General features: G+C 37.8%; 1 protein-coding gene across 1 annotated transcript in view; it reads left to right on the top strand.

The window, feature by feature from the left end:
- LOC306878833 (receptor-type tyrosine-protein phosphatase T-like) overlaps positions 1–27,933 on the top strand; it is a gene marked incomplete at both ends in the record, with an annotated part of 257,633 nt that overhangs the window by 53,504 nt on the left and 176,196 nt on the right. The window contains one exon of the mRNA XM_079431392.1: positions 25,882–26,153. Coding sequence (XP_079287518.1) covers positions 25,882–26,153 — 272 coding nt within the window. The remainder of the gene's footprint in view (positions 1–25,881; positions 26,154–27,933) is intronic.

Below are 27,933 nucleotides of genomic sequence, written 5' to 3'. Positions count from 1 at the left end.
TGCACAGGTGATTTGAGAGAGGTTCTTTTTTGAGGGAAAATCCCTTTAAAGGAATAGTTAGCAGAAAAATTTTAATTTGCTAAAAAACTTACAGTACTTACCCTCAGGCCATCCAAGATGTAGATGAGTTTGTTTTTTCATCAGAAATTAATCATTGGATCACTTGCTCACCAATGGATCCTCTGCAGTGAATGGGTGCCGTCAAAATGAGAGTCCAAACTGTTGATAAAAACTTTACAATAATCCACAAGTAATCCTCAGTCCTTGTGAAGCAAGACATCTCCAGTGAAAAGTCCATCCCCTGTTGTCCTCTCACATCAAAATCCAAAATATTAGTTTAGAACTGTTTTGGACAGTTCTGGCTTGTAAACTATGCTTGATCTGTACATATTTCTCTCCTGGTTCAGATATGATGTCTTGAGAAAGCAATAATATGGATAGAGGACTTAATTGGAAACAAGAGTTTTATAATAAATTTGTCTTACAAACACAGCTTTTTCGCTTCATGAAACATCAGTTGATGGACTAGCGTGGTGAGGATTGCTTGTGGATTATTGCAGTGTTTTTTCAGCTGTTTGGACTCTCATTCCGATGGCACCCATTCACTGCAGAGGATGCATTGGTGAGCAAGTGATGTAATGTTAAATTTCTCCAAATCTGCTCTGAGAAACAAACTCATGTACATTTTGAATGGCCCGAGGGTAAGTAGATTTTCAGCAAATTTTCATTTTGGGTGAACTATTCCTTTAAATGTAAGATTAAGACTGCTCTATCTGGGTATTTTTAGACTGTGAGATTTAGGGTCACTGGTTTGTTCTTTGAAGGAAAAACTAAGTATCTTTCTGAATGACCTAGGCTTTGTGTTTATAGCTTAGTGATGTGTTTGATTTATAAAACTTTTTGAAATCTGTATGGGCCTAATGATTTCAAAGAGGCTGTTGATTTTCAGATATCTTTGTACTGTCTTTGATGGACAGATGAAAGTTTTTGGCCTAATTTTAGTGTTCTTTCACTGTTTCTCTCTCTCTGTTTCTCATGTTTGTCTGATATTTGTCCTACTATTTCACTCCTCTGATTGGCCGGAGCTGTCAACAAATCAGAGCCAATCAAAAGAGCTGTCATTTAATCATGACAAACGATTTTGTGCAGGCACCCACTTGGGTGTCTAAAGTCCCTGTGCATACTGTGCACTTTTTGGAATCGTAATTGAGTTCTGAATTATAGGTTGTCAGGGTAGCATTGCATAAATGTGCACGTTACAGATGGTTGACGAGGGTAAATGGCATTTTTAGCCTTTCATTTTACGTTTTCATCTTTTTTGTTCTTCCTGATGATTTGAGGGCCCTCATGGGCAGCAGTGCTTGATTGTGTCTGATTTCTTTCCTCTAATATTAGAAAGTGTTGCAGAAAAGGTTGCAATTGAAAAGTAATTGACGGGGAAGGAGCTTTAGGCAAGCACTTGCGTACACCCACTTACACATGCACTTAATCATATAAAAACTTATAAAAAAAACTTGTTGGGGAAGCTTCAAGGTGCTCATAATTTCAAGTAGTTAAACTACAGTCATGTTACGCTACAAGTTAATGAGTTAATTTACTTTTCTTTGCAATCAGAGCAGTGTTTTTCTAACACAAAAACAATGAGTCCTAATTAAGACGACAGATTTGAACAATTTATTCACAAAATGCCCCTAGTATAACTAGAGAACACCATCATTCATATAATTGATATTATTTTATAATTGATATAATTATATAATTCACAGTTTGAATGAATTGGTGCATTTAAATGAACTGTCCTAGTGAACAGATTCGCTAAAATGAATCTTCTAAGTTTTATTTGAGAGCACTATTTTTTTTGTGCCTTTAGTGCCTACTGTTTGCTTTGCTATAAACATGCTTGCATAATGCTACATTGCAAAAAACAGTGATGAACACACACACACACACACACACATAATATAATGTAATATATGTAATATTTATTTAATAATAATGATAATAGTAATAAAAAATAATAATTAAACAAATAGTACTATAGTAATAATCCTCAATAATGTAAAAAGTAATACTATTATAATAATAACATATATATATATATAAATGAATATTTAGATAGTTTCTCCTCATTGTGCAGCCCTCCTTGCAAGATTTAGCTGGAACCAGTGGTATAAGAGGTTAGTGACATTCTGTCATTTTACAATGATAATAAAGGCTTATCTGATGATTCTGGTGAGTAGGTGGTTTTGCAACGGTGACTATGTTAAAATGCTACTCTGAGAGATATAGAGAATGAAGGAAGTTAGCTATCCAGCAGCGTACTGCCATGAATGACTTAAAGAGATTGACGGACAGAAAAAGATGATGGAGAGTGCGTTAGTGGGTTTAGCATTCTATCCCAACACACATCAGTCTTGTTTACTGATTTCCAGGCTCCAATAAAGCAAAGCTACAGCCTCTAAGATTCTCCTGCTGCGAGCTGCCGGAATCATGCTCTCACACTGGGGACCCGACTACTAAGAGCCCTCCGCTCTTCCCTTCTCCCTCTGCCTCTATCTTCCCTCTTGCTTTTTCTTCCCTCTCCCCCTCCCATGTCTCCCGAATTCATCACACCTTCCGCTGACACGCTGCTTTCATTAAAGCCTCGCTCGGGCCCTCTGCTGACTTACATGTCTCTGCTCTGGTTTACATGCCTCGATGAACACACTCCCAGTGATGCATTCACACTTACAGACACACACACACGCTCACACTCACTCGGTGGGACAGAATGCCGCTGAGCAGCTCGGGTCAGGAATCGGAGCTTGTGATTAACAGGACAAAAACATGCATCTGTTCTCGGTGGGAAAACAGAATGCTTTTTGTTTACGTCTCCTTCCTTATCAAATAGTGATTTTAGGATTTAAATAGGGTCTATTATGCTTTTTTTTTTATTATTATTATGCCTCCCTCATGTCTACTTAAAATGTTGGAATATTTTTTTTTAGAACTAAAAACATCAAAATTTAGTTTTCAATGACAGTTTTCCATCCTCATGACTGGGTAGGCCAAGTTTATGATCACCTTATAGGCAGTCGCCTGTCAGAAACGCGCAGTGTCTTTCCCCTCATACAGCACCTTGGAAAGTGAAATGCTTTGTCTTTCCATCCTCCCCTTATCCCCATTTTTCATTGTCCCCGTATCGCTCACATTCTCATCTCCACTGTTTAGTACTCCTTTTATCTCTGTGCTCGGATAATACAATTTTCTGATTATTTCTGTGTCGGGATGGAGTTTGTGTTATCCATCACTCGTAACGGAGGCCAGAAGTTTGTTGTCTGATTATGACCTTGAGCATGACCTTGAGAGGTACGTGGTTGTGTGGTCGCCTTTTCCCTTGTTCACATAGAGGAACCAGGGATGGTTAACCATAATTCAATGCCATTGTTCGACTGGCAGATCATTTAAAAGCCATTGCTGTCAGGAGCAATGTTTCCCCATGAGAAACACAGCGTTGGTAGCTTTCTTCATGTCGAGTATAAGCTTTATGCAGCACTGCCTCAGTAAGAACAAATCAGAGGCCTTGATCATGCTTTGAGAATAGCATGCACTGCAAGGTCTGTCAGGATTGAAAAAAACTGCTAATAATACCATAATGCATCACATAAGTCATTCAATTCTGTTCAGCAGGAAAAGGAAATCATACAGGGCTGGAACAACTTGAGAATGTTTATTTTGGGGTGACCTATACCTTTAAGTCTCTGCTAGTTCCTATTAGTACTTAGTTTTCTCTTTTCTTCTTGTTTCATGGAAGAGAGTCATTTGGGTTTACAAAGACATAAGGGTGAATAATTAGTGAAAGCATTTTCATTTTTGGGTGAACTGTCCCTTTAAATCTCTCTTCCAAACATCTGTTTTGATTTTTCGCCTCGTGTTCGTAAGCATACTATCACAATTCAGCAAATTGTCCTCACCAAATCAGTTAACTCTCTTCACATTACATCTGTTTGAAATGATTTTATGAGACAATGCACCTTATGTTCCACCAAATTTCATTCATGGGAGCCATTTCTTCACTGGAATAGTTTAATCTGAAATAATGTGACCAGAAAGATTACATTGGGCTGGCAGAGAGAAGGGCATAATTAATTTGATGGTGACTTAATAAATGCAGGGTGACATATGAGGCACTGCGAGGCATGCTTAATGAGAGCGGGAATAAAAACAAGAGAGAATGAGAGAGAGCAGATTTTCTACTGTCTATTTCCACAGATTGTGAAGCAGACAGCAGAGCTCCGGGCGATGAGAGGGACACTTTACAGCTGAAATTAAATACCGCAAGAGAGCCTTGACTCTGAACAGTTGAACCCAGCAGATCCAGACCGATCCTTGAGCTAAAGTGACGTTACCTCAGTCTCTCTGCCAACAAAGTTTGGGTGCAATGTCTGGCAAAGGCCTTATCGGTGGTCTTAGGAAGTTTTAGTTAGCGACTGCCATTTTTCAGATGATTTGTACCTTGCTCAGACTGTGATTTAGCCATAGTACCTATGATGATCTTGCATCCCTGATATTGTGTGTTCTCAAGAACATGTCTGGGTCATATAGAACCCCAAAAATCAAAAGAAAGAAACAAGAGGTTAAATTGTGTATTTTGTGGAACCATTAAGGCTGCATTGATATTATTTTCACATTATTATTATTAACTTTTAAATTTTACATTTTAAATGAAAATTTTAATGTAAATTATGCTATTACAATTTATAACACAAAATATTGTGTTATTAGAATTTATTATAATGGTAATATTTATAACAATAGTAATTATTTAAAATAATAATTATAATAATCATATTAATTATTATTAGTCATACTGATATATAAGCATTTTACTTCTTACATTTTTGGCTAACATACCTATTCTTTATATACATGTTTGTCTTTATCTAAATGTTTGCATTTTAAATTCTAATCGCAATTTTTAAACAGAAAAATTGCATATTGATTTTTCCCAAAATTGGGAAGTCCTAGTTGAAACTCCCAAAACTATCTGGGTCATAAATCATGCCAAAAATCTAAATAAATAAATAATTTTGAACAATTAAGATTACATTTAAATTATTGTCACGGTATTATTAATCTTATTTCCTAACTGAGTTATCATTACTGTAATTCTATATATATATAAAAAAAAGTATTAAGCATTTGTTGCTTATTGGTATTGTTTGTTATGGTGCCCTTATGTTGAATAAATAAACTATTTATTTACTTAATGCAGTAAAATATCACTGTATTACACTAATGACAATTGTGTGGATGCATTGTGGTGATGTGAAATTGGAAGGGAAATTTTCAATTATACATTGCTGCATTATATGACTACATCTAAAAAAATAAATGTCAAAAATTCTTAATGTAAAATTTAATAGTAAAGTAAAAAAAAAATTATTTTTATTTTATTATTTTGAATAATGTGATGCCATACATTTTGCTATTGCATCTGTGAAAGAAAGCATAGTCTTGACAGTGTATTTTTTGTACGATTAAAAACAAAAATCACAGTTCTTGTAATTCATTACCTTGAAAGCCAAATTGGTGCATTAATATGGGATATTCAGGGATTCAAAGCAACATCATTTCATCGGATATACTTAATGTTTGCTAAACATATTAGGCTGTTCCTGTTCTGCACCTGTTGTTATGTCTCTCTAACTGCCTCATGTAACGTAATACTTAATGACTATTCATTATAGAATGGCCACAAGGCTTTTAAGTGCCTATTATCTGTAAACTGTGTGTGCCTGTGTGTACAAGAGTAGTTGAACTTATAGTACAGAAAGCTGGGAGGGCCAAACAAAACAATTGAACTCGGCAGATACTTTGCCAGAGAATGGGACACCCTCCGGTCTCATTTTTCGCCCAAATACTTTAAGAAAGGCTTGCCGATAGTATTACAACTTCATTATGGGAGTTCAAAGCACAGAAATAATGTTTCCAGCAAAAGAGAGCATTTATTTTGCCCTTAGATCTCTGTTCTTTGTGGGCTTTTTTCTGCTTGCTGATTTTCCAGCCCAGCAGTAGTCTTGTATATCACGACACACAACACAAACCTCCTTCTATAGAGCTTGCTTAGTTGCTACAAGTCATTTGTCGTAAGTCTTTGTCCTGCTTTACCGTTTGTTATCATCTTGTGTGTGTGTGTTGGTTCACATGTGTGTATTTAGACTGTAACCACCGCTTATCAGCAGATATAATATGGTGGTTCCAGCTGAATGCTCTTTTTGTCCTCCTTGCAATCAGACCCCGGCATGGCCTTTGTTGATGGAACGTTTCTCTCCAACCCTCAGGGAACAATAAAGGCTCATCTGAAAGCTTGATTCAAGAGTGGCCGTCCAAAACCACCAGGCTTGGGCGTATGTGCGATATTGAATAGGCCCTCTGAAAGCACTGACCTTTTCTTTTGCCAAACCAACAACAGATTTCACTTTTGCTGCTACCTTGGTGACAATTATGCACCCCCCCCCCCCCAATTTTTTTTTACCTCTCTGTATTTCTCTCTCTCTCTCTCTGTTCCCCACATTTGTTGTATTGTGTTAGTGTAAGGTCAACTGCCTCGGCGTGCTTTCAGGAATGCCTGTGTTTGGGAGGCTTACTGCCTTCGGGGAAAGACTGAGATGTCATCCTTGCTATTTTGCTGAAAATTACTAGTTCTATATGTCTCAGATCTTAAATGAGCACTTCTCTTTGGGATTTAGCAAACATTTAAACATCCAATGCTCATATATTTACCCCATTGCAGTTTTTAGCCTGCCTTGGTTTAATATTGTATAATCAAAATATAATAACTTGTTCCATGACTTACTAAGTTTTTACAAGAAAAAATTATATCAGTTTTTCTTACGTTTAATTAACCATATTAGCCTACTTGCTTTTTCTTTCTAATTATTCGTGAAATTCCCAACAAATTTTTTGAGTGAAAATTGTTTATACATCAATTTTTTTTTCAGTCTATATGTGACCTTTTTTTTTTTACTTTCATTTGGCGGATTATGTAAAGGCCTTGTTATCTTTGGAGGTTCAGCTTCGTATTTTAAAGTATTTTGCATGTGGAATTGGTTGTGATTTTGTTTTATTAACTAGAAAACCTTCTGCTTTGAATACTGCATCAAAAAATGTGAAAAATATATTTAAAAAATGTAATATAATCTGAACGGTAATATAATTTGTGAACTGTTTTGGTGGTGCACAAGAAAAGTCGGTCTAGAAACAGTTGTTATTTTCAATTTCCTTTGATTTTAGTAAACGGAGGCCCTCGTGGATTATAAGTGCAGTGAATCTACTCCAAGAAGGCTTTTCATTGGTCCTCAAGACTTCCTATACAGCCACATGTGGTCTGTCAGTACCTCCCTATCACTTCCATTCTCTTTCCTCCCCTCTATGAAAGATAAAGTGTCATTTGACCTAGTTTTTTACAAATACAACCAAATTCCTCTCTTTTCTCTTTCTCGCTCTGATAGTTATAGTGATATAGAGAGAGAGTGTGGGTGAGTGCTTATTACTTCTATCTCCACCATGTCAAATCCAGGGGATGTGGAAAAGGTCTTTTTTATAATACTACCACACCTTTTCGCTAAGGGCTGGCTGTCCCTCGTTTTTCATCTTCCCCTGTCAGCCCAATCCTCAAATCTACTAAGTGTTGAAAAGGATGAGTCTGAGAGTGTGTCTGGCTAACCTGCGAGACAAAAAATGTTTGATAAGAGTGAGAGAAGTACATCTTTTTGTCTGTGGTCTTTTTTGCTTGTTCCATCGAGTTCAAGTTACAGCGGTCTTTTAGTTTGTAGATATGTGCTTATGTAATATTATCCAGCTTTATTTCAATTAAATTGGCAGTCTGTAACTTTTTTGGTTAAAAATGATCCAAAATCAATATTTGAGCAAGTACATAAACAGCCAGTGTTCAAAATGATGGCCTTACTTTAGCCTGATTCACAACGGTTACCTTATAATAATGTTTTCTAATTTGAGTGTTTCGGGTAGGTTTTCGTGGGAAATTTGAGAATGGCACTGCGTCATTGCGTCACATCTGTAAACATAAAGAAGTTGTCCCGGCTACTAGGTTATCGCATGTGAGGATCCTGCAGGTGGTGGATCGTTTATAGCCTTTTGTTTATAGCATTTTGCATTATAGCATGACAATTAGATTAGACTGTACAGAAATTGAAATCTACACGTTAATACACACTATACTCATAGTCACGCAATGCTGATGTTGTTAACATTAATAATTTGAGAATAAAGTATAACAATAATAATAATTTGCACGGTTTGATGTGACGAGCTAACCGATTGTTAGATTTAATCACCATTGGTTACGCGATTTATTGTAATGCTTTTTTCTTCAGTTGGTCAGAACAAACGTGGCAGACTTGATACTTACTTGTTCAGATGACAATATATGGTGAAAATTCTTATTTGGGTCATATACTCCAAGACATAGTCTAGAATCTGTTATTCTGAAGTACAGTATATATCTACACCGGTGCGGTGACTGAGCAACACATTCACCTCAAAACATTAGATTCATCCGCGCTGGAGCCATGCCGGAGCACATCCCACGCATGGAAGATAATTCCACAAGCAGCTGCAATTCCATGTTTTCAAACAGAGATGGTGACAAAGAGGCAAAACTTACGGACTGCTGCTTTAACAAAAAGGATTTCAAATGGCTTTAATTAAGAACAACAAAAATGTCTTTCTGTTATTCATTTGATTTTTAACAAGCCGTCATGTACCACTGAACACATCAAGATGTTGTTGAGATTACAATTGTATTCAGACCACTTTCCTTCTAAATGTAATCACCGATTATATGTGTATTTGTGTTTATGCGAGCAGAAGAGAGAAAATGAAAGTGCTTTCATCCTCAAGAGTCCGTAAAGAACAAAATAATGTGTGTTTGCTGAGAATTACATCACTGTTCAAGATCTAATTATGTCTGAAGAACATAAATCTGCAATATTGATATTTATTACGCCTGTGCATTTGTTTAAAGCAGACAGGTGATTTATCTCAATGTGAGAGTGTATCTTGCACCTTCTCTCGCTCTCCGTCCCTCCAAGCTCCCTGACAGAATGTCATTAGAGTCGTGGTTACATGCATTCTTCAAGAGAGATGCCTGCTGGAGCCATTAGCTAATTATGGTCATGATTTGATCGCTTATGGATTAGTGCACAAGGCCCAGTGTTAACTACGCATAGCATGCTGTCTTGCGTGAGTTATATATATAAGAGTGAATCTGTGTGCCGTCGTGCATGTGTTTGATGGAAATCATCCGGACAGGCTAAATATTACCTTTGGACAGGCGCCCGCTGTTTTCCCTTCAGCTCTGAAGACACTTGTATTGACCCCTGAAAGCTCTTTTAATTATGTGATGGTGGAAATTTTGCATCAAGCCTTGAGTTTTGGGTTTTGAAGGGAAATGGCAGGGGCAAGATGGATGGCAGGAGGGAATGGATCTCACGATTAGGCTTCAGGTATCCACTGTACACACATAAATCATTTACATTTAGTCATTCAGCAGACACTCTTATCCAAAGCGACTTACAAATGAGGAACATCACGAGCAATTTATCATAAGAGCCAAATGCCACATTTCAAGAATCAGCTAGAGCAAAAGTAAAAATGCAGAAATGTACCAGAGAAAAGAGAAAAGAGTAATACCTCTGTCATACCCATGTCATTATACAAATTTGTGTCCTCATAAACCACATAAACATGCACACACACACACACACACATATATATAATATTGTATTGAAATATATATACAATGTAATCAATACAATATATATAATGTAAATGCCTTAACTGTCACTTTTGATCAATTTAATGAATTCTTAAAAAAATCCAAAAAACTAACTGACCTTAAACTTTTGAATGGTAGTGTCACATTTTTGTAATTGTGAAATTCTCTTTTAATATTTGTAAGCAAACAATACATGAATTATGCATTTTGCCAACTGGCCGAGCCACATTATTGACCCTGATTGTACAGTGGTTACTTTCTCAAATAAGTAACTTTTTGTTTTTTACTTTTCTGTTGATTTAACTTGTGTAGTGCAACTATTGTTGGCTCTTATGACAGATTGCTTGTGGTGCTCTTCTTTTGTAAAATATTATGGATAAAAGCGTCTGCTAAATGAAAAGTTGTAGCCATATAGGGCAGTCCAGCGCATCTAACACCAAACTAGATTGTTCCCATAACCGAAGCTACTTTATCTATTCTCTTTTAGGAGTAACACAGTAATGTAACCCTCTAAACTTTTGAATGTAACCCTCCTGTCATTGCCTTGGTGTCATATTTTCCCTTGTGTTCACGATTCTCACTCTAGATACCTGTGAAGAGAAATCACTAACATCAAACTAGAGGAAGAAGAAAGAAAGAGACAAAAACAGCACCTGCTCTAAAACAGGATAAATGTCTCCCAGAATTCCCATTTTCCCTCCTGGCCTCACAACAATTGGCCAGAGTTTGATAAATGACAAGCCTACAGGACCAATGACAGTTTTGTTGCTCAGGGATATTTTTATACCCAGTAGGGTTTTTAATGATAGATAGTCTCTGGTATGAATGGCCTGCCTCCTTTTTTTCCTTTTGTCCTATTTGTTCTGTCACAATCTAAAATTAGCTAATGTGATGGCAAATAACACAAACCTTGCTTCTGTCTCAATCTCTTTCAGTTGTAATAATTGTTTGATGTCTAATTTTAGTGAAAAAACAAACCACATGCTGTGAATAGTTTTTTTTTCCCCTTGTAAAAGCTCTTTTCTTTTTCTCATTGCAGTACTAGGAAAGAAGAATCTCAAATGAGTTTTATTTATTATCTCAATTGTTTCTCCTAGACAGCGTTGAGATTAGGAGGAGTGATGTTCAATAGAGGGATGCTTCTCAGATGTTTTACATGGTTTTCTCAACAATGTCTCAATCTGTGCTCAGATTTGCTAAGATACAAAGTTCTGTATTAAGAAATCTCAATATGAGCAATATGAACTTTCAAGACCAAAAGAAACATCTTTAAAACATATCTTAAAATCTCCTGAGACACGAAAGAGCAACCTCTGAGCATTAAAATGATATTTTGGGCTGTTGTGTTCAGTTGTCCATACCAGAGTTTCTCTGCTGAAGTTTTTATTGTGTTGGTGTCTGTGACCTCATCATTAGGAGATGATCCCAGGCACATCCAACACACAGCAGCCAACAAAAAGTTAGTGCTTTGTTGATTTTTACACCACGGAGTGTATCTGCAGACATTAATAAAAGGCATGTGTGTATGTGTGTGAGGGAGGCAGAGAGGCTATTAAAGAGATGTGTGAAGAGTGTGTGTGCAGGCATGTCTGGATCAATATCACTACACACCATGTTTTTAGCCCTTGTCAGTTTCATGATGCAGCGTGTCCAACGAAGTGTAAGGTTCCAGTTGAATCATTGCGCCATGAGTGTGTGTGTGTGTGTGTGTCCCGAAGTGCTGTAAACCCCAGGCTCGTGATGCTCTCCATGCCACCACTGAAGCAGAACAGAGCACTGGGCGATTTTCCAGTTGTAGGTCATTATCCCCTATGCCATACACCCTGATTCCTGCCAAGTGTACTTCCTTTTCACTGACTAATACGTTCCTCTAAGTAATCATGATGCCACCCTTTAGGCAAGATCATTTTTTCTTTCCATTTGTTTTCTGGCTCTTATTTATACTTTTATTCACTAAATGAGTACTAGCTCCATCTCTGCAACAGACTATAGGTCAACTTCTTTTCACCTTTGAAAATGTATACAGTACATAAAGGATTTGATTTTTAAAATAAATAAAATAAAAGTAATTTAAACTGAATTAATACTGAAGTAACACTGAACTGATTGGAGCTGAATAATGACACTATTTTGTTTCTACAGCTGCTTTATAGCAGAATTATGGATTGCCTCATTTGCCTAATTGACTCTTTTCGGTTTAATACTGTGAAGCTGCAGTGAAACAATATCTATTATATAAAGCACTATGAAACATTTTGAGTTGACTACACTCATTTTTGTTTGATATTATTTTTGACGTTTTTGTGTAATATTATTTTTGTTTACTTTTATTAAATGTAATTATTTTTATTCAATCATTTGTTTTTATTTTAATTTATTTTAAAATGTATTTTATATATTTTTTAAATTGAATATATTCTCAAGTTACAAATGTATTATTTTCATTAGTATTAAAATTAAATAAATTAATAACAGATAATAAATATTTGATTACCACAAATATTATTTTGACTCATCCCTGAATTTGTTAAAAATAAAAAAAGAATATGTCTGCAGTAATACACATACAGCACTTGTTGTTCAGTAGGCCATTTTACTTGCAAATTTATTTATTTTTTTTAACCAATGATTGAAATAGAAAATTCTGCTCATGTTTCTGGAAGACTTATTGTACAACTGTTTCTGTAAACACACTTTCCATTTATTTCTACAAACTGACTGACAAGTCAAAGTGGTCACAGGGTCCTGTTATAGACAACATTAAGATGTAAATGACGTGGAATATTCCTTAGAAAGAAGGAAGATGGCCATTTCCTTATCTAGACATGTATTTGGGCTTTTTCTATACTTCCTCTCTCTCTCTTTTCTTCAATATTTCCTTGTCCTTTGTCATTCTCTCTGATCTTCCTCCTGCATTTCTTCCCGCTGCTCTGACGCCCTTCAGAACGTTCCCCAGGAAACCCCTGTAGAGTTACATCGGACATGTCTAATTTCCAACTTTAGGAGTCCAGCTTCTGTTTTCATTTTTAGCCAAGGTGGATCCATCCTGATTGTTATCCATGAATGTCTTGCCTGTCGCTGGGATTTGAGTGTCTCAGCTTGGCTTTCAGCGGCCATCCCTGTGTGAAACCATACGGACAACCTCAAATAACCAGCTTACAAAATCGTTCGTGGCTCACTCTCAAGGGCGGGGAATACACTTCCCTCTGTGAGGTTGAAGAGTTCAGCGGGAAATATTTTATAGCAGCAGTACAGGCGAAAGTGTCCAATTGCTCTCAAGGGAGCAGTAACAGGGACTACTTAGGCAGCTACGGACTTCTGCCCACCATAACAGTTAACGAAGCCAAGATATCTCTACCAAACACTGGCAGGACAAATCTCTGTAGGTGTCAAGATGTGTAGAGCAGTGATTAGCAGTGGATGATATAAGCAAACATTTATATCACAATTTAGCTTGATGACAATGTTTATTATTTATCTGTCTGTCCGTCCGTCCATCTGTCTGTCTGTTAGGGCTGCACGATAAATCGCATGTGATTGTCATGCGCATCTCGTCAGTAAAGACGGTTCTGTGATTAGTAGTAAATCTCCATCACATGCTCTCAGATGGAGCAGCATACATAGAGCCGTAGATTGCTGGCAAGCTACGCAGTCTATCTGTCTGTCTCTCTGTCTGTCTCTCTGTCGTTCGTTCGTTCGTTCGATTTTTCTGTCTATCGTTCTATTGTAGAATCTATCTATCTATTTATCGTTCTATATGTCTATCGTTCTTTCATTCTGTCTATTATTCTATCTATTTATCGTTCTATTGTTCTGTCATTCTCTCTATAGGGCCTTTCAGACTTTCAGAAACATTCAAAGTTTTTGTTACAGTTGAATTATTTCCTTTAAATCTATTTATCTAGATTATTATTAGATTATTAGATAATTCCCATTTATCACGTTCACAACTGATCCGCAAATGACCTGAGAGGGTTAAAATAGACAGATTAATTACTAAGTAAACAACTCAGCCACTCGGAAAATGCAATAAAAATATTATTTGATGATTAAAAGTTATTTATTTTATTTGCACAGTTAGGAAGGTTTTGCTAATAGGAAAGCTTTGTAGCAACAGTAACTAAGGGGGTGGAACTTTGCAGAGGTTAATACTATAATATTGCAATGGTTGTTTTTGGTCAGTTCTTTTAAAAGTCACTTTCTACCAGTATCACGATTGCTAGCAATTTATTGTATTTTATATCGCCCACTCCTAAATATGCTGTCTTTTTGTGGTGCTCCAGCTTTGTCGTAGCACACATGGAATTCAAGGACACCTGGTCCATGCATGGGAAAGACCGGTCTCAGCAAAAAGAGAAGTGATACTAGATTTATAGTTGTGTGACAAGGTGCAATAAGCATCAAGTTCGCCTCGTCGCACGCTGCCAGCAGGGCGCTGCTGTCCTGCCCCTCTTCTCGGCCACCTGTTCCTGTCATGAACCTGGACGTGGGCCGGCAATAGGTGGGCCAGGGCGACTGTGAATTTGGAGCAAGCAGGTCTTCTGTCCCAACACAACTCTTTAATTTGACACAAATCTGTTCACCTAGAGCTAAACTTACTTGTTACTTGAGGGTAATGAGCTTGAGTTTAAATTGGCTTTCTCAGCTTCAGAAATTACTGACAAAATTGCACCATTTTTAGACAATTCCTTTATCATTTTAGATGTTTCCACTTTCATACACATATCTGCAGTCTGTCAATTGAGATTCATTATTGCGCATTCTATCATCCGGACTGTTTCGCAGAAAATATGAATCTTTTCCAGACATGGAGATGTGTATCTTTTTAAAATGTATTTTTAGATGTTGTTGGACTCTTTTGCATCTCCCTTTATCTTTCTCCCTGTTATGTCTTCTTCCTCTCCCTTGTTAGGCCTAGCTATGATCTCCACAGGCAATTTGACCGCCTTTGGATCTTTTCAGTCCTTTCCTTTTAGATGCTAATAATAAATAGACAGAATACAATCAATTTGAGACAACCTGAGTTTGATTCAACTACTTGGCCAATGAGGCAGAGTTTACTAGGAACTGATAAAAGGCCATCCTTTGTTCCAAAATGAACACACACACACAAATAAATAAAAAAGAATAAGAAGCAGAAGAATCCTTTTTCCTTTTAAAACCTGTTCTGAAATGCAGATTTCAGAATTTCAACTAACCATAATTCAAATGCCAAGATGCCCAGTTTCAGAAAGCAGCAATCAAAAGAATGCCAAAATAAACATAGCAAATTAGACCAGCATTCTTGAAATCTGCATGCACAGCAGCCACAGAAAGTATCTGGAAATACCTAAAAATGTATAAATGTCATTTGCCTTATGGCACAAACCAAGTGACATTTATTATAAAGAAACATTTATTTATGTGTTGAACTTGTGATTTCATATATTTACTAAAAATCACAGCTTATAACCAACCAAATTGCCACTTGTTTGGATATTTTTTTAGATTATTTTGTTTTCAAATGCATTTACTTACATTTTTAAATGTAGCTTAAAGGGATAGTTCACCTCAAATTAAAAATTCTGTCATCATTCTGTCATCATATTCTCACCATATCTATCTTTCTTCGGCATATTTTGTATCAGTTTTTTTCCCCATGCAGTGAAAGTCAGTGGGGTCAAATGTTATTCGGATATTGACATTCCTCCACCAAAGAAAGAAACTTTGGAAAGCGTGAGGGTGAATAAATGATGACAGAATTTGAATTTATAGGTGAACTATCTCTTTAAGAATCGAATTACTTCTAAATACTGGCACTATATAGTATGTTTGCAAAACACATCCTTATTGTGTAATATTAATTAGCTGTCTGTTCTGTTAAAAAGCAATTGGCAGGCTCCCTATTTGCATATGCATTTACCCTTTATTTAAATAGTCCCTGTATCAACATCAGTTCTTCTTTAGCCAATCAGCAAATGGAAGTCTAGTGAAGCAGAAAGCGTGAGCTGGAATCCTTAACCACAGATGAAGTTGTATCTATTGGATTTGCCATCGGCCGATTCACTGATTTGCATTAAGGTGCCCAAGCGTGGCGTCTTCACTCTGATAATGACACTTCAATTATTGATTTTCCACTTATCGGATAATCACAGTCTCGAGGGTTTGCGACAAGGCCCACCGAGGGCCCATGAGAAAAGGGCATCGGAAGTAAAGGCTGGCGCCATTTCAAAGGGCCATGACGAATTGCGGCACACAGCCGGTGGGTCTTGTTGACTCTACGCCAATCACGTATCATTTGGCGCGACAAGCAGGGCGAGGCGGTTTCTGCTCGGGTTGAGATGGAAAATGGCCGTGCATGTGTGAGAAGTAATAACGAGGGCTTCGGAGAGAGGAGGGGACACGGATAGCGCCATATCATGAAGGTCCATTACACATCCAGGGCAGCAAACATATGGGGCCCGGCTGAAGTAGCTCTCTGCCATAAAAGCATCCTTTCCATTCCTTTTACACTTACTTTCACATATACACCCTCTATGAGGTGAGGAGGGATTTGGAGAATTTCCTGTGCTTAAATGTGTCAAATGGGCCACAGCGCAGATCCACTGTCCTCTCGAGACCTATGAAGAATATGTATGTGTTTATAAAGGGGCGGCCCATCTGCAGCCTCTTGTTGGGGGGAGGGAATCAGGCGAACATCTTCTCTCGCTCACAGCTGCTCCAAACGAAATGATTGCAGCTGAAGCATCACCATTTCCTTTGAAATAGGGCCGTACAGTGGATTTTGATACGAGAAGGCAATTTATTTATTTAATTATTTTCAGTTTTGTGTAAATTATTGTTCCAGATTCATCTGATGTTTACATAGTGGCGAAGGGAGTTAATACTATAATGAATTGTTTTCTTTATTTTAACATTTAAAGTATTTCAACTATATTCAATGTTTTAGTCTTTTAAAAGTTTATTTCATATGCTTCAAAAATATTTTTGTATCATTTTTTGTAGCTTTTATTAGTACAAATTAAATTTTTCTTCGACAAGTCCTCTGTACACATTGCAGATGTCATTAACATTGCTGGCAGGGAGATACAACTTAAACGAGCTGACCAAGTCGCTACAAATTGACTCATTTCGTGTTTCACAAGTAATTTTAGCTTTGTTTAGATTTGGATGTGACCGAAAGTGTGATGTCCGAGTGGCTGAGTTGTTTACTTAGTAATTAATCTGTCTATTTCCACCATTTTAACCCTCTCAGGTCATTTGCGGACCAGTTGTGAACATGATAAGTGGGAATTATCTCATTCACTGGGTAATCGGGCAATTTTGTCCTGTCATGTGACTTTTTGACTGTATTTTGCTAATGTCCCTCTCACATTCACACTACAGGACCTCAGTTAAGAACACAGTGAGCTCGTTTAGAAAATTAAGTATTAATTGATCTCATATTTCAATGTGTATACAACCATTTAAAACTTTGGGGTTGGTATGTTTTTTTTTTTTTTTTTTGAAAGAAGCTGAATTTTCAGCGTCATTACTTCAGTTTTCAGTGTCACATGATCCTTCAGAAATCAATCTAATATGCTGTTTTGATGCTTAAGAAATAGTTTTTATTATTATCAATGTTGAAAACTGTTGTGCTGCTTAATATTATTGTGGAAATGTAACTTTTTTTAGTATTCTTTGGTGAATAGAATGTTCATAAGAACAGCTTTTTTAAATAGAAATCTTTTGTTAAATGTCTTTACTGTCACTTTCAATTTAATTCGGCTTTGCTGAATAAAAGCATTAATCATACTGACCCCCAATTTTTTAATTGTAGTTAATATATTTTTATTGTTTTTTGTGCTGTCTGAATATTTTAGCAGAAGCTCAAAGCGGTCTGGCCTCAGATTTATGCTGCCACACCTATTGAAGCTCTTTCCTCGCTTCCTTTTTATTCCTCCCTGTGTTTTTCCTCTCAACGCATTAGCTTTTCCATGGAACATTGCAGATTACCGCCCTTGCTTGGCTCAATGGTAAATAAGTGCTTTATTGTTCCCAGGATAAAACTGCCAGACAGAAATGAGGAATGCCGTGACTTTATCAGACCGAGCAGCAGAGGGCCCAAAGTACAGGGACCTGCCATAATTGCATATTAAAGTGACAACTAGCAGAGTTTTTGCTATTTGTCATGTGGGGGATCATATTATGATGGTGGGAATGTGACATTTAGTGCAAAGAGATCCCAGTGGAAATATTCATAGGGAATAATGACTTTCACTGGCAAGTCCTCTCGGTACTTTGCAGCCACACGCAGAAGAATCCTCTCCGAGAAAATGAGTTGAAATTGCTGCACAAGGGCTAGGCGTCTCTAAGATTGATGTGAATTGCACGACATTCTAAAACTGCTTCTCAGATGTTTGAACCGATAAATCTTCCAATGAAGGGCGTTTAGACGTAAATTAATTCAAATAACATCTCTTCATATTAACGCAGGGGTGACAGCTGCCAACCAAGCAGCACTGAAGCGATACCTTATCGGGTTGCCTCGTGTGGCCCCTATGAAGATGTTTTACAGACTGTTGCGCTATTGGTTGATGTGAACAACATTAAATCACCAGTAGTGTAGCTGTGATACTGTGAGGACTGTGTTGACGGCACGTTTGCTGATAGCTGAGAACGACTCTCATATTGCTATCGATTTTAGTAAAGGAGATCGCCAAGTGCTGCGTTTTACTCCAGAAGCCAATTTCATTCTGCAGTAAGTATTGAGAGAAATCTTCATCGACATTGATTTGTGTTTATCTGCACCCACAGTTGCAGGAAAAATAATTATCATCCAAATAGCGTTGCCCTTGAGAATGCGCATAACAAGTTTTATATCATGCTCAGGTCTTTCTCAGAATATTCAAAAAATGACTTTTAATAATATTTTGATTCATCCCAGAACTCATTAATATATGGAATGTGTAAGTGCCTCCAATGCATTGGGACTCCAGGAGGTAATTGAAATCTGGTAATATCACTGAAGCAATTTGGACGCTACATGTTTTTTTAATCTGTTTTCCAGCAAGAGCTGCAGCAGCATCGGATTCTTCGTGATGTAAACATTAATTTCCATTTAAAAATTCTCGTGCAAAGTCCCACTGCAAGATTGTGCCAATCACAGGTGTGTTTGTAGTGTTGTCATGCTCATGCAGGCCAATTTGTCAAGAATGTTTTGTGCATCCAGCAGTCCACCTGGAATAAAATGTGTTGAATTATTTATCATAGAACCATTACATCCGATTTCACATTAGCTCAATTTAAGACAGTGTAATCTACTGAAGCGGCTGATGGTGTGATTGAGGACACTCGTATTGACCGTGGTGGTAGGGCTGATTGCCTGCTTGTAGGTTCGTTCTAAATTACCTCTCGGTTCAAAGGCCTCGCTTTGCCCGAACATATATATTGGCAATCATCAACGGTAGGGAATATATAGATGTCTGCTCGGAATACCTGATGGAAAATGCACGTGGGCCGAGAGGGTTGAATATGAAATGCAATCAGGTGAGTTCACTACCAGCCCGCTTTTTAGGGGGCCTTCGCTAGATTGGATCAGTGTGCAGAATTGATTGGCCTCATCCCAGGGCTGAAGGTTGTGTTGATTGATAGATGTGATGCGCTCGGGTCTTGTGGTCATGTCTTAGATAATACTTGTGATGAATGGGGTGTTATGGCAATGGCTTCCTCTGCCCACCTGGCAAATTATGTATGGTGATTCAGCACAGCCAGGCAGAAAGGCGTGGAAAAAACTTGGGACTGATTTTGACCTATATATGTGATGTTTTAACCTAGCCCTTAACATATGCACATCACTTGACGTAAGTACGCCATATGGATCCAAAAAGCCTGGTTCTGCATTGGCGGGCTTTCAGATGTTCTGTTTGAAAGAATATTTTTGCAAGCAATGTACTGTATATTATAGTAGATAAATATACTCCATTTTTTTAGAATAGTCCCTATTGAAGGGGTCTGCATATGCACACGGCTTCGGAAGTATTTCAAAGGTCTTTCAGTCACCAAATCATGAACAAGCCAGCACTACAATTGCTGTAAAAACACTATTGAATAGCCAGGGTTTTGATTGATAACCTGGCTTTCACCTTTGTTAAGGTTAAACCTTTTACCTGACATGAATGAGTTGAACTCTTTTGTGGGATTTTTTTTTAAAAGAACTTAAATAAAAAAAAAATGCTACCATTGGGTCTTTAGCTTAACTAAATGCTTTTCCCTGAGGAAGGTGAATTGTCACTTTTTTTCAAGAAAAATCATGTATATGTAGCATTTGGACCAGGGGTCACCAAGTTCGGTCCTGGAGGGCCGGTGTGCTGCAGAGTTTAGCTCCAACCCTAATCAAACACACCTGAAGCAGCTAATCAAGGTCTTGCTAGGTATACTTGAAGCTTCCAGGCAGGTGTGTTGAGGCAAGTTGGAGCTAAACTCTGCAGGACACCGGCCCTCCAGGATCAAGTTTGATGACCCCTGACTTGGACCAATCAGACACACAACTATTTGTTATATTTAACAAATAATCTCTTATGCTCCCCTGGACCCTTCCCCCGAAATGCATCTAACACCTAAGAAAGGCAGAACAGGCCTCTGGTTCCATGGCAACCCATCTGATAACACTTGTTTTATTGCTCAAAGGAATGCAGGCAGAGCAACTTTAAAAAAAGACATTATGCTATAAAAATGGACTCTTCTCTTATTAATTCAAAGAAAAACCTTTCTTTGAATGAACACACATCTTCAGGTCATTGTGTATATTATTACTGTTCTTGTATATGTTTTTGTGTATTGTATACTGTTTTATGCATGCTTACGATTAGGTCTGGGCGATAAATCGATTTTATCGATTAAATCGAATGTGTAGTTAACGTCGATTTGTTTGAATGAAAATCGGCCGTTTCTCAATACCAAGTTCGCAGAGTCTGGACTTCCGTCCTTTCGAGTTTGGACTTGCCAAGTTCGACTCAGAAGAACGAACTCTCGAGGACGGGAGGACGAACTGAATTCTGGGTTATGGCCCGTATCAAGTCCGCACAAGTCACCTCTCGATGCATCCTCGGTAAAAGGGGCGGATCAAGAACACATCCGGGGATTTGAACTGGTCTGGACTTGGCTAGATGCGAACTTTGAATTGGAACAGTACTTGGGCAGCGACTGATGACGTTTCACAAGTCCACAAGAACACAAGTACAGACAAGTACGCATATTGAGAAACGGCGGTTTTCTCTTTAATATCCGCCAATGCTCCTCTCTGGGCTCCCGTAGTTCCGAATGGGCTCAGCCCTCCCCCCGCGCGTTTGCTATATTAGAGATACACAAACAACATGGCAGCGAGCAGGGAAGAACTCGTTCCCAAGAAAGGCACAGTGTCATCCGTAGTTTGGAATTGGTTCGGTTTTGCGGCGTCAGACGTAGAACAAACAACACCCCGCTGCAAATTGTGTTTGAAGTCCGACCAATTTACTGCAGCACCTCAAACAGAGGCATGCCGCCGAGTGGGAGAGATGTTGCGCCCTACGAAATGAACAAGACCGCGGCAGCACAAGCACACCCGCCAAAAAACAACCTACAGTCTTACAAACATTTACAAACTGTATCCAGTATGATAAGAATGGGGCCCGGTGGAAAGCGATCACGGATGCAGTCGCAATGTATATTGCAAAAGATATGGGGCCCATATATACTGTGGAAAAGCCGGGGTTTATTCACATGCTGAAAGTTTTGGACCCCAGGTATGTGCTACCTAGCCGCAAATATTTTTCTGAAGTTGCCTTGCCTCAGCTATATAACAGTACACGCCAAAGGATCGCTAGGGAGCTGGAAGGGGTGTCGTTTTACTCCGCCACAACAGATTTATAGTGCAGTCGAACGATGCAGCCCTACATGAGTTTAACGGTGCACTTCGTTGATGACGATTGGACTTTGCGAAACGTCTGCCTCCAAACAGCTTACTTTCCCGATGACCACAAAGGCGAAATAATTGCCCAGGGGCTAAAAGATGCTCTGAGCTCTTGGAACCTTGCTGAAGACCGATTCGTCTGTATGACTACAGACAGCGGCACCAACATGATCAAAGCTCTGCAAGACAATGAGTGGCCCAACCTCCAGTGCTCTGGACACAGATTGCACAATGCTATAGGTAAGAGTCTAATGGCTATGCATTCAAGTGATATATATTTTCCCATTCGCAAAAGACACGTGAACAGCCTAATTAATGCATTGTATCAAACCAATATATATTTCCACAAAATTGGCATGAATAATCATAATGGTATACGTGTGTGTGCACATGCGTGTGTATGAGTGTGTGCATTAATATTATGCAGAAAGTGAAGAAAGACAAGTTTGTGAATGTAGGTCATGTTCCACTAAAATGTGTTTTGATTATGTATTCTTTATTACAGAGAATGGCGTGAAGGACCCACGGATCGAACGTGCCATTGGGGTATGTAAAAAGGCTGTGTCTGCCTTTTCTTACAGCTGGAAAAAAAGAAGAGACATGACTGAAGTACAGGCTGAGCTTGGTCTACCCACTCATCAGCTAGTAACGGAGTCCCCGACCAGATGGGGTTCACACCAAAAAATGATAGAGAGGTTTCTCGAACAGGAGAAGGCCATAGTCCGTGTCCTGGGTTCGGACAAGAAAAGTCGTCATCTTGTGCCCACTTGGCAAGATCTTGATGTGTTGGAGTCCATAAATAAAGCTGTGAAACCACTCCAAGACTTTACCGACGCACTTTCCGGGGAGTCTTATGTCAACGTTTCATACATTAAACGGGTGCTCCATCTGTTCAAAATCAGTCTCCTACAGCCAGAGGAGGAAGACACAGAGCTCACTAAAACAATAAAAAGAAACCTAATGCGGTACCTTAATGACAAATACAGCGACCCTGTGAAGGATGAACTCTTGGACATGTCCTCACTGATAGATCCAAGGTTCCGTACAACCTACATTGACCCAGACAACGTGGAACAAGTCAAAAAAAGAGCTGTCGCTGAGGCTGAGCTCATGTCTCTACCTGCTCCTGCCAACTACAGTACACCACAGCAGCCTGGCCCAACTGTGCAGGTGCGCCAAGAAGAAGCACAGCCTCTGCCCAACGAATGCACCAGTGTCATCTCCCCACCAGTCAGAGGCAGTAAAGATAGAGACTGAGCTGACAACTTACTTATTGACCCCTGAGTTAGACCCAGACACAGATCCCCTTGAGTGGTGGAAGCACCACCAACAGAATTTTCCAAGGCTAAGTAGCCTGGCAAAAAAATACCTCTCGGTCCCAGCAACGAGTGCCCCCTCAGAGAGGGTTTTCAGTGTGGGGGGAGGCATTGTTACATGCCACCGTGCATGCCTCAAGCCAGAGGTAGTAGACAGGCTTGTCTTCCTGGCTAAGAATGTTTAGAAAAAAAGAAAGGATGTTCATACTAAAAACAGCACAACAAACAAGCACTTTATGTTCTCATGCACTGATATTTAATGCTGTTGAATGTTTTGTTTGCACTTTATCAGAACTACCTCCTATCTACTAAATAGAAAGATGTTAAACTTGTGTTTAAAGAAAAAGTATCAAAAATGGTCACATAAGTTTGTTTTATGTTATGTTTTTAGGCCATATCGCCCAGTCCTACTTACGATCGCTAGGTCACTAGTTAATATCGCTTTAGCTGTACCATGTTTAGTCTATCATTTTGTCTTCAGATGATCTAATTGAAAGTGAACATTACATGTTGATACGTATGCAACATATTAGTGTCCTAAGAATCTTTAGTAGTTTGTGCATTAACCCAGGCAAATTACCTATGCAAATTACCATGTTCAGAGACAAAGAGTCGTAAAACTTTCCCTCCAAAAATTCAGGACTCAATTGGCTATTCGACACCCCAGAGGTTTGACCTCTATAGCAGATAAAGCTCTCACATCAGTGACGCCCCTGCAGTCTGCGGTTCTGTTAGATCCGAAGAGGATGAGGAGGATGTGAGCTAGAACTCTTCTGGACCCTTAAGTTTTTGTGCCAGGCCTTGTGGCCTTGACTCTCCTTTCAACCTCGGATCTCAGCAGATCTCTTTCTTAGCTCTTTTTCCCTTTCTACCTGGGAAGAAACTCCCAATTACCACCGAGCCAGAATAACATATTTTGGAGTTCATCACCCTTCAAACCCGGAAGAACTTGAAGAACTCCAACACCACCAAACCTTCAAACCATCAGAACTTTCATCCGTGACTGCATCCGGACACTCACTCAACGACCAAAGGCATTTCAAGTATCGTACATTTAACTAAACAAAACAGAGGTTTAGTATAAGCTATAGACCCCGTTATAAATGTCGCTGATGGTTTTATTCAGGTGGTTAACTGACTCTTTTTATAGCTTCATTCTCTGGTTTCCTGATGGTTTCATCCATCAACTCTCATTTGCCCTTTCCCCATGTATGAGTGACTGTATGTTTCTTTGTTTGTTTGTTAGACTAGTTTGCGTTAGTGTTTAGTTAATAAAAGTTGTGTGCACAAATTACATGAGTTTCTGGTTCTGGTCTCTTTACGATTTTGACACTCGCTATATTCTCTAATGCATTAATAGGAAAGTATTTTCTGTGGCCAAGGAAATATCCTTTCTTAAGAGTTGATATGAACTTGCACTGAATGTTCGCTGGATGGACAGATCAGTTGATGGCAATTTAATTCTGCTACAGTTATTACTGTCAGCCGATATAAATAATTGTAATTAATCATAATTAATTGAAATTATTTATATACAATTCCCTTTTGAGCTAAAATTTGCTACATCTCTTTCTTCTTTCTAATGCAGTGCCGCTGTTGGTAGTGACTTGTAGAAAACTACACATAAGGCTGTAAGATGGCATATTGTCTCATAAAATTGGAGTAAAATGGATGTAAAGCTGTCCGCAGAATCATTTCATAAAAAGTGCCTCAGCATTTACAGTTTCAGGGTGGTTTTATAGCAGGCAGTTACTCGGTTATGTGATTTGTTCTGCTTACAAAGGCACAAAAGACCATGAGCATGATTGTGTCGTGTAAAATGACAATGACAATGTAGCCTTCAGTGTGGGGAAAGAGTAAAAGGTACCATACATCAAAACATTCTTCTCAATAAGCATTATTTTTGGAGGTCCATTCTATTCTGTTCTATTCTGTTGTACTGCAGTGCAGACTACATCAACATAAAGATATCCTTGTTTGTAACCAATGCTATGTGGAAATATTATATTCTGTAACACATTTTTATATTATATATTTTTATTTGGAAAATTTATAATTTTTTATATTTATTTCAACATACTATATTTATATATCAACTTATTTGTCTTTTTTTCATGAGCTATTCTATTCTATTCTATTCTATTCTATTCTATTCTATTCTATTCTATTCATCCTCATCTATGAACATTAATCTGAGTAAATATTCTACTGTGGAGTACATTTCCAATTGAATGTGGTGAATTGTTCTATTTTGTTCTGTTCTGTTCTGTTGTACTGCAGACTACTTCAACATCAAGAACATATTTTTATATTATATATATATATATATATATATATATATATATTTTCATATTCATTTCAACATACTACATTTATCTAATTTGTCTTTCATCACTAAAAGGAAATTATAACTTATAGCTGACCGATTGTTATTATTAAACATTTCTTATTTATTTATAAAATCAACCCATATTATAATATTTCAGTATTTCTATTCTATTCTATTCTATTCTATTCTATTCTATTCTATTCTATTCTATTCTATACATCCACCTCTTTTAACATTACTGTGAGTAAATATTCTATTGTTGATTGGGCTAACACATTATTATTATAATTATTATATATACATTTTTATTTATAAAAGCAACCCATATTATAATATTTCAGTATTTCTATTCTATTCTATTCTATTCTATTCTATTCTATTCTATTCTATTCTATTCTATTCTATTCTATTCATTATTTCTATATATTTCCATACCTTTTTTACTATACCAATTTCCGTATGGTGAATTACTTCCAATTCCTTCTAATGAAGTGCAGTTAAGTCACCAGTTGATTGACCTATTGTAAATTATGTTTTCCTCTTCTAGGTTCCTTCATGATGGTGAATGCTTCAGGTCGTGCATCAGGTCAGAAGGCCCACCTGCTTCTGCCCACGCTAAAAGAGAACGACACCCACTGCATAGACTTCCACTACTCCTTGTCCAGCCGGGATGGGACAAGTCCTGGAACCCTCAATGTCTATATAAAAGTGGACGGTGGACCGCAGGGGAATCCCATCTGGAATGCCTCAGCACCCGTCACGGAAGGCTGGGTGAAAGCTGAACTCGCCATCAGCACCTTTTGGCCCAACTCCTACCAGGTAAGCACGATGATGACAATGCCAGAGTCATGGGTTTCAATTCAGAGAATCTGCATACTGTAAGAAAATGTTCTGGTTTAAATACAAAAAAATGCATTGACAGTTATGCACTCACAATGGAAGTTTATGGAGTAAACGGTTCTCTTGATTAGCAAGATAACTATGATCATTTAGGTTGTTTTTAGCATGATGAGCCACATAGCAAACAAACGACTAGCAACTAAAAGAACTGCAACCAAAAGAGGTACTGAAAATTTTGTCCCCTTGGCCACTGAAATCGACTGAAGTTTATTTTCTGCCATATATTCGTGGTCAATGGCACCAATTGAACTGCAGAGAGGGGCAGTAGATTGCTCTCTACTCCAATTACCACTGCAATCACTGTCCCCTAATCTCACCCACAAATGGCCCTGGTGAATAAGCTTTTAGCTGTTAATTTTAGAGCTGTCTTTTTACCTCTTACTCTCGCCCCCTACTTCTTTTTCTCTTCTGATTCTTTACACCCAAATCTCTCTCTATCTCTCTCCTCTTCATTCTGTCTATAGATTCACCGGTCAATCTGTGCAGTGAAATACCCTCATAAGATTAGCCGGCTAATTGAATTAACTAATGAGAAGAGCAAATATTTAGAATGTGCTGGGAATACTCAAATTCTCTTGGCAAACAGCAGACCAATATTTGCTAAAGGCAATATTTGCTGAGGGCATCTATTTGACCAGCAGGCAATATCAAAGCGTTTACGTGTATAAGTGTGTGTGTATTTGTACATGAGGTGAATGTCACAAAAACATGTGCAAGTATTATTATTATTATTATTATTTTGTATATTGATATTTATTGCATATTATAAATTATAATTATCATAATTTAGATTATTTTGCAATTTCTTTTAAAATTTAAGAATCTTTTTTTTTTATATATATAAATATAATAAGATTTTATTACTTATAATACAATATTACAATAATATAGTTTTTTTCTTTTTTAGGGGTTGATTTTGAATTAAGACCCTGATATATTTTCGAGATTCACACTCTGCGTGCTTGTTCCCAGTTTGTGTTCACAGGACGCCATTTAAAGTTTTTAAAAGCATTTGCTTCTCTTGCTGAGTTGAACTTAATAAATTACCGGTTAAATATCGAGAGCTAATATCTCCTAGAAAATCAGCCTGTGGGATCATAAACTTACTATACTGAAAAATATCCCACTGTGAGTTTGATTAGAGCACCGAATTTGCCAGATAAGTGGCCAATTTTGCCAAAACGAATCTCTGGGTTAATTGATTTGTTTCCTGCCGTGATACATTTTAAATCGTAGGGTGCCACTTTCAGCGTGACAGTGTTTGAAGGGTAAAGTTTTATGATATGCAAGGAAAAAAGGCAAAACTGTCTCCTTTTGAACATCTGATGGTACGTTTTTAAAAGCAGTTCTTTTTCCCATGTTCTGACAGTTTTAGACATCATTTGAGTCAAGCCATAATATTGTGAATAAATGATGAATACAGCAATGTCCTTGAGTAGGGGCAAAGATGATAAAATGACGATGTGAAAGGATTGCTCATTCAAAATTTTGTCATTAGTTGCTCAACCTCATGTCGTTCCAAACCTGTGTAACTTTCTTGTGACAGGATATTCGCACTGCTCTTTTCTAAGATTGAAAATTTATCTAAACAACAACACAAAGCTAAAGCCACTGAAAGCAGTTTCCACAACATTTCTGATCCGAAACGTGACATTCTCTGGTTGTGGTTTGTGCAAACACACACCTTAAGTCTCTACAG

The sequence above is a fragment of the Barbus barbus genome (assembly GCF_936440315.1).
Source record: "Barbus barbus genome assembly, chromosome: 13".
In the NCBI taxonomy this organism is placed as follows: Eukaryota; Metazoa; Chordata; class Actinopteri; order Cypriniformes; family Cyprinidae; genus Barbus; species Barbus barbus.
This window is presented reverse-complemented; position numbering and strand designations above follow the sequence as displayed.